A 7,813-nucleotide genomic window follows, 5' to 3' on the forward strand; every position below is an offset into this window, starting at 1 on the left:
TCAGATTTGGCATACATTTTAAAGGTTGAACCAACATAATCTGTTGAAGGGGACTGATGTGAGATGTGAAAGAGAAGAGAAAGGAGTGAGTTCAAGGTTCTTGTTAACACTGATAGATCTTAAGGATAAGCAACTGTTTTAGTTATTTATTGCTGTATAGCTGGTTACCCAAAACAGTAGTTTAAAACAATAAACATTGATTATCTCAGTTTGCAGTGCCTCTGGCTCACTAGCTTTCATTATGCTGCAATCAAGGTGTTGGCCAAGACTGCAGACTTCCCAAGCTCAAGTGGAGGAGGATCCACTCCCACGTTCACTGTGTGGCTGTGGGCAAGCCTTGGGTCCTCACTAGCTATTTGCTGGGAGACGTCAGTTTTCTGCTATGTAGGCTTTTCCACAGGGCGGTTCACAGTATGGCAGCTGGTTTCCCTTAGAGCAGGTGGGGACACCTCAGATTAAGCCATATCTTTGTATCCTAATTTCAGAAATGACATCCCATCATTTCTCCCACATGCTGGTTATTAGAAGTGAGTCAGTAAGTCCAGCCCACACTTAAGGGAAGCGGATTATGCCAGGACTTGAATACCGGGAGGCTGACATCAGGACGCTGATGGGGGTACACTTGGAAATGCACGTTTACCACACAGTCTGTTTTCTTCACAGAGTCACTGGCCTATCTCACAGCTGCTACCCACGGCTTAGACGAAGAAGCTGAGAGCCTGAAGGAGACATTTGACCCAGAGAAGGAGACAGTGAGTCTTTATGTAAAGTGTCTCTGATTACAGGATTAACTCTGATATCTTGGGACTATTTAAACTTACAAATGTCACTCCCACTGAGATCAAAGAAAGCTCCATGACCTCCCCTACAGTGTTCCTGAGAGCTGTTTGCTTTTAACCTTCTTCTGCCTTCCAGATCCCAGACATTGACCCTAATGCCAAGTTGCTTCAGCCACCTGCACCTATCATGCCATTGGATACCAACTGGCCCTTATTGACTGTGTCCAAAGGGTTCTTTGAGGGCTCCATTGCCAGCAAGGGTAAATGTCCACTTCTTCCATAACATTTTTGTTGTGTGCTTGTTTTGTGAGAAACTGTTCTAGAGAGTACCCTTAGCCATAATGTCCTTTCTCTCTGTTCTTTTTTCTGTGTGATGCCTCATGGAGCACTGAGATGCCAATCAGAGTTATTGTACAGCCTTTTAAACACTAAATAAAAGCATGCTGAGATCATGAAAATTCAGAAAATAGGAGGGAAAGAGCTCTCTTAGTTCATGCTTCTAACAACCACTGTTAACTTTTGGTGTATTTTCTTAGGTTTTACCATATATGTAGTCATACTCTCCTTTCTGTGTTTTATCATTCATGACATACAATCTTGAGATACAAACCTCAGCTCCCTCAGTTCTGTCATGTGAGTATACCCACTGCCACTCTTATCTTTACACTGTTTGCTTGGAAAAGTCTACTAATGTGTTTCTTCCGAGTTTCTTGGCAACTAAGAACCTACCTAAATAGACCTTGGGTATTTTGTGCCTAGTGCTGCTCTTTCCTCCATATCCTCTCCTCTAACCTTTGTCTTCACGCCCTGTTTACACAGTAGTGGTGCTAACTTAGCAAAGATCTCAGCAAGAAATGCCAAGAATTGGTACCAAAGGCTTGTTAGTAAAAAGATTGTTTAAGAGGAAGTTTTTGGTAGCAGGAAGGTCAGTTTTTTTCATCTCTCTTCTATTCCTTCATTCTGTGAAACCTATGCTAACCTGCAAGTTAGCATGACATAGATACCACAAAAACAAATAATAAACAAAAACAGTAAGTAGACAAAGCATTGGCACCTGCTTCTGTAGGGATACATCTTGCCTGCCGAGGAGGCCGGATCTCAGAGTTAACCGACTGTAACCAGCTCCTTTCTGTCCCTTCGCGCTGTAGGGAAGGGAGGCGCGCTGGCTGCTGACATCGACATTGACACTGTTGGTACTGAGGGCTGGGGAGAGGATGCCGAGCTGCAGCTGGATGAAGGTAATATGCTCATCTCGGACTGTTCTGGGCAGATCGGCTCCTTGGAGTGGGACTGGGCTGTGGGCAATTCTGCAGGGTCCTGGACAGTGGGATCCCAACATTTTCTTGCCTTTGGCTAAAATTGTCATGTTGCAAATCTTATTTTGTGCCTCGATTTTCCTTACAGATGGGTTTGTGGAGGCTACAGAAGGTTTGGGGGATGATGCTCTTGGCAAGGGACAAGAAGAAGGAGGTGGCTGGGACGTGGAAGAAGATCTGGAGCTTCCTCCTGAGCTGGTAGGTGGAATTCTCACCCTTGTATGGTTCTCTCCATTTCCCCCCTGTGGAGGCCAATAGCCTTGTCACCCCCTGACCCCTGTCCTGAGGACCCCAAAAGAGAGGACATCTAGATCCTCCTAACCTGCTCTTTATCTCCCACTTGAAAGACAGAAGAACATAACTAGGGTTGTGCAATGGCAGCTTATGAAAAGGCAGCAAGCTTTTTTGTGTGAATTGGAGCTTTTGGTATACAGCTTTTGTTACAGCTACTGAAATTTCTACTATTTTGAGAATCATCTTCCACAACCACCACCCCTCACCAGCAGAGGCTGGGAATAAGATAGAGTTTTGTTTAGATTTATCAGGACAAATTGATGCTTTTGAACTGTGGTACTGGACAAGACTCTCGAGAGTCCCTTGGACTGCAAGGAGATCCAACCAGTCCATTCTAAAGGAAATCAGTCCTAAATATTCATTGGAAGGACTGATGCTGAAGCTGAAACTCCAATACTTTGGCCACCTGATGTGAAGAGCTGACTCATTGGAAAAGACCCTGATGCTGGGAAAGATTGAAGGTGGGAGGAGAAGGGGACGACAGAGGATAAGATGGTTGGATGGCATCGCCAACTCATTGGGCATGAGTTTGAGTAGACAGGGAGTTGGTGATGGACAGGGAGGCCTGGCGTGGCAACCATGGGGTTGCAAAGAGTTGGATGCTACTATGCCACTGAACTGAACTGATCAGGACAAATTGCTTGAATGACTTAAAAAATGACTCATTTCTCTTTTTCCCCTAGGATATACCCTCCGGGGCAGCTGGTGGAGCTGAGGATGGGTTCTTTGTGCCCCCAACCAAGGGAACCAGCCCAACTCAGGTAAGCAGAGAAATATAGCCCTGTAGGGATAAATGTTTCTAAGGTGGCTGTACTTGATTACATGTGTAAAGAATATTGACACTCTTCTGTTACAGATACAGAGTAGGATTGTTGGGAAGAGAAAGAGCAAAATTTCACTTGTCTTGGGTTTTCTGTTCCTTGTTAGATCTGGTGTAATAACTCTCAGCTTCCAGTTGATCACATCCTGGCCGGCTCTTTTGAAACAGCCATGCGAGTGAGTCTTAAAGTTACCTTGGCTTTCACTGAATGTGCCTGGGGTCCCAGGGGGATGGCTGACTCATCTTAACCAGATAACAAGGGCAGAGGTGTATATGTATCACCTCTTATCTGCTTTCAGTACGGCTTAGTAATCTCTTAAAGTAGATTCTTCTAGCCATTTTCCACTGGTTTATAGCCTGCTTTCTGGCTCACATCAATGAAGTCAGCACCCCTTCACCCCTTCATGAACAGGTGTGTGTTTTGAACACTAAGCCATGTGCTGTGGTAGCAATAACAGTACCAACAGCTGCAGCAACCACTAACATTTAATGCTGACTGTTTGCCAGTCACTATCATGAATGCTTTATGGGTATTATTAAATGAAGTAGATCCTATAATTTAATATAATTTATTGATGAAGAACCAAGTAGAGAGAACTTAACTTAAATACCTTGCCCAAGGTCAACTAGTTTTTAAGTAGCAGAGCTCAGATCCCTATGTTTCCTTCCTCTTGTATTCCAGCTCCTTCACGACCAAGTAGGGGTAACCCAGTTTGGCCCCTACAAGCAACTGTTCCTGCAGACCTATGCCCGAGGCCGTACCACCTATCAGGCTCTGCCGTGCCTGCCCTCCATGTATGGCTATCCTAATCGCAATTGGTAAGGCCCCTTGCTTCTCTCTGTTCCAGCTTGTGGTAGATATTTCAGATGGTAGCCTCAGGGAATATCAGCATTGTCCCAAAGCTGATGTTTCCTAATAGGAAAAGATCTTTGGCTTGCCACTTTTCCCTGGCTTTTTTCACTGTAGGCCGTTGTGATCATGTTTCCAGAAGTTAGGTTGCAGTGGGCTCCTAATCATCCTGCCTTCTTTCTGCTTTTCTCTTTCAGGAAGGATGCAGGGCTGAAGAATGGTGTACCAGCTGTGGGCCTGAAGCTTAATGACCTCATCCAGCGGTTGCAGCTGTGCTACCAGCTCACCACAGTTGGCAAGTTTGAGGAGGCTGTGGAAAAATTCCGTTCCATTTTACTCAGTGTGCCACTTCTTGTTGTGGACAATAAACAAGAGATTGCAGAGGTACGAGCAGTCTAGCTGCTTGTCATAGTGCTAGGCACCCCCCTAGTCTTGCATCTGTACCGTGACCTTCTTTTGTCCCCTCTCTCCAGGCTCAGCAGCTTATCACCATTTGCCGTGAGTACATTGTGGGTTTGTCCATGGAGATAGAAAGGAAGAAACTGCCCAAAGAAACTCTAGAACAGCAGAAGCGCATCTGTGAGGTAAGCCCTCTGAGCAGTACAGAGGCATTGTCCTTTTACCCTCTGAATGAATAGTAAGTCACTTCAGTCGTGTCTGACTCTGCAACCCTCTGGGCTGTAGCCCGCCAGGCTCCTCTGTCCATGGGATTCTCCAGGCAAGAATACTAGAGTGGGTTGCCATTTCTGTCTCCAGGGGATCTTCCCCACCCAGGGATCGAACCCGGGTCTCTTACCTCTCCTGCCCTGGCAGGTGGGCTCTTTACTGCTAGTGCCACCTGGGAAGCCTCTATGGAGTTTGAATTCTTTAGGTCTCAATATGGGGAGTGAGAGAAATTTGCGCCCGTTTCTGTGACAGTAGTATGTATTTCTCCACCCTTGTTCCTCATCCCATAAGTTCTCTATAACTAGGAGGCAGAAGCTTTCTCTGTTTTATAGCCAGTCCGGTGTTTATTTGGTGGTTTTGTTGTGTTTTTAATGCATGTGCAACAACTTATAAATGATCTATCCTAGCTTTAGCATCAGCCTGACATATGGTCCTCCTTCTGTCCACCAGATGGCAGCCTATTTCACCCACTCAAACCTGCAGCCAGTGCACATGATCCTGGTGTTGCGTACAGCCCTCAACCTCTTCTTCAAGCTCAAGAACTTTAAGACTGCTGCCACCTTTGCTCGGCGCCTGTTGGAACTTGGACCCAAGCCGGAGGTGGCTCAACAGGTATATGGGAACTCCTTCAGTGAGCATAGGAGAACTGGATCTCCTTTTACATGGAGGGGGTCAAAGACCAAGGTTCTTGTCTCAGAAACAAAGTGCTGTATTACAGCATTCAACAAAAGAGGCAACAAGATGCCATCCTCTGTTTACATACAGAGGATGAGGACCTCTGTATGGCATGCTGCTGCTAAGTCGCTTCAGTCATTTCCAACTCTGTGCAACCCCATAGACGGCAGCCCACCAGGCTCCCCTGTCCCTGGGATTCTCCAGGCAAGAACATTGGGGTGGGTTGCCATTTCCTTCTCCAATGCGTGAAAGTGAAAAGTGAAAGTGAAGTCGCTCAGCCGTGTCCGACTCTTAGCGACCCCATGGACTGCAGCCTACCAGGCTTCTCCATCCATGTCATTTTCCAGGCAAGAGTACTGGAGTGGGGTGCCATTGCCTTCTCTGTGTATGGCATGAGGACCCCCTTTTATTCCTGGAAACTAAACACATACCTTACTCAGACATGGCTCTACTGTGAAAGTGTGACCTGTGACATCAAATAGCTCCTCTGTAGCTGAAAGTCAGCCCCAAACTGTCCTTAAGTTCTAGGTTTCTCCTTATCAACACTAGTTACCTCTGTATTTTTACATGTCCCATTACTTGTGCTTTCTGAAAGCTTTTTTATTTGGGCAGTGAAAGCCAGTTTTAACCCTTTCATGGCCAACCCTGAGAATTCTCAGACTTAGTGAAGTATGGGTCTAGTTAGCCTTCCCCTATAGCTCAGCTGGTAAAAGAATCCACCTGCAATGCGGGAGACCTGGGTTCAGTCGTTGGGTTGGGAAGATCCCCTGGAGAAGGGAAAGGCTACCCACTCCAGTATTCTGGCCTGGAGAATTCCATGAACTGTATAGTCCATGGGGTCGCAAAAGTTGGACACGACTGAGCAACTTTTACTTCACTTCACTATGGGTCTAGTTCCATAGGGCCACTTTGGGATAGAAAAGGAAAAACCCTAATACAGTAGGAATGGCAATTATTATTCCTTCATATGACCTGTGCAGAGAACTTGCTCTGTATTCAGTCAGTACAATTGCTTCTTACATCAAAAAAACTACTAACCATGGTGTTGAGGTCATTTGAGTTGTGGTGTGCAGTTTTCAGTCCTTTTAAACAAAACATTCCTTCCCTCCCTTAGACCCGCAAAATCCTGTCTGCCTGTGAGAAGAACCCCACAGATGCCTATCAGCTCAATTATGACATGCACAACCCTTTCGACATCTGTGCTGCATCTTATCGGCCCATCTACCGTGGAAAGCCAGTGGAGAAATGTCCGCTCAGTGGGGCCTGCTATTCCCCTGAGTTTAAGGGTCAGATTTGCAAGGTCACTACAGTAAGTACTGTCCTTGAGAAATGAATCTAGAATATTGAGGGAAGGGGAAAGAAGACATATTGGTCCTTTTGTTCCCTGTATTCCCGCCTCACACCTTAAGGTAATGACATTGGAGAAAGGTAGAACTTCTCCCCACCACTCCTTACAAATCAGTAACCATAACAAAGCACTCTCCTGTCCTCACTAGGAGGGCAGGGAGTAGACCCTCTAGGCTTCTCACCCTCAAAAACCCCTAATTTTTTTTCTTCTTCCACAGGTGACAGAGATTGGCAAAGATGTGATCGGTTTGAGGATCAGCCCTCTGCAGTTTCGCTGAGGCCCCTTTCTGTGTATAGGGTCAAACACCATGTTTCCCGTATCTTCCTTAACTACTCTTCATGTTGGTGTTTAGTTCTCCCTGCCCTAAAATTTAATGTCCTTTTCTCTTCTTGTATGGCTAATCAAGTCTAAACCTGACTTTTTTTTTGCCTCTGAGAACCTCTCATCTTCTCAAGGTGACTTATAGTTGTGGTCACACTTAGCCTTGCCTTCCCAGCGTAGATCTTTCAAAGAACATTTGTGATGAACATTTAAATAGTAAATTCCTTCAATATTTATCCTTTCCCTTTCCACCCCATGTGTACCTTTTGTTAGAAAGGAATGAGATGTAATAAATAAGATAACATCTTTTACTCAGTCATAGCAAGCTCTTAGCCATCCCCATTTTCCTTGGACATTTAAACTCCTAAGCAGATAGAGCCTCTCTCTGCCCAGAAACTTAAAGTCTGAGAAAAAAGTGTTTGTTTTCCCAGAAATGCATATCACTTTTTGTTGATTTATTCTTTCCAAACATTGTTCTTGTATTTTGTTTCTTACACAAAATAAAGTAGATTTTTATGAGAGTTTTGTGGCTTGTCATTTGTTTCCTGGACACACTCACATTCCTCCTTACTTCATGTAGCTGCCCCATCCAAGCAGATATCTTTCCTTCAATAATTATTTTTAATTACAAAGGTAGTAAATACCCATTGATTTTTTTGTTTTTAAAGTAAACTGCTGTGAGAATGGGAGAAAGCAAGTAGTTCCCTATTCCATTGTTGACTGCAACCTTCCATCTATTGCTAA

The 7,813-nt window shown here is 45.0% G+C and overlaps 1 protein-coding gene across 1 annotated transcript in view; it reads left to right on the forward strand.

Annotated features, from left to right (window-relative positions):
- COPA (COPI coat complex subunit alpha) overlaps nucleotides 1-7,583 on the forward strand; it is a 45,085-nt gene extending 37,502 nt beyond the window's left edge. The window contains exons 22-33 of the mRNA XM_052638183.1: nucleotides 664-752; nucleotides 916-1,039; nucleotides 1,928-2,017; nucleotides 2,184-2,293; nucleotides 3,073-3,150; nucleotides 3,317-3,385; nucleotides 3,892-4,028; nucleotides 4,257-4,443; nucleotides 4,533-4,643; nucleotides 5,176-5,337; nucleotides 6,515-6,709; nucleotides 6,966-7,583. Coding sequence (XP_052494143.1) covers nucleotides 664-752; nucleotides 916-1,039; nucleotides 1,928-2,017; nucleotides 2,184-2,293; nucleotides 3,073-3,150; nucleotides 3,317-3,385; nucleotides 3,892-4,028; nucleotides 4,257-4,443; nucleotides 4,533-4,643; nucleotides 5,176-5,337; nucleotides 6,515-6,709; nucleotides 6,966-7,025 — 1,412 coding nt within the window. The 3' untranslated portion in view covers nucleotides 7,026-7,583. The remainder of the gene's footprint in view (nucleotides 1-663; nucleotides 753-915; nucleotides 1,040-1,927; nucleotides 2,018-2,183; nucleotides 2,294-3,072; nucleotides 3,151-3,316; nucleotides 3,386-3,891; nucleotides 4,029-4,256; nucleotides 4,444-4,532; nucleotides 4,644-5,175; nucleotides 5,338-6,514; nucleotides 6,710-6,965) is intronic.
- The last annotated feature ends 230 nt before the right edge of the window (nucleotides 7,584-7,813 follow it).

The sequence above is a fragment of the Budorcas taxicolor genome, chromosome 3 (genome assembly GCF_023091745.1).
Source record: "Budorcas taxicolor isolate Tak-1 chromosome 3, Takin1.1, whole genome shotgun sequence".
In the NCBI taxonomy this organism is placed as follows: domain Eukaryota; kingdom Metazoa; phylum Chordata; class Mammalia; order Artiodactyla; family Bovidae; genus Budorcas; species Budorcas taxicolor.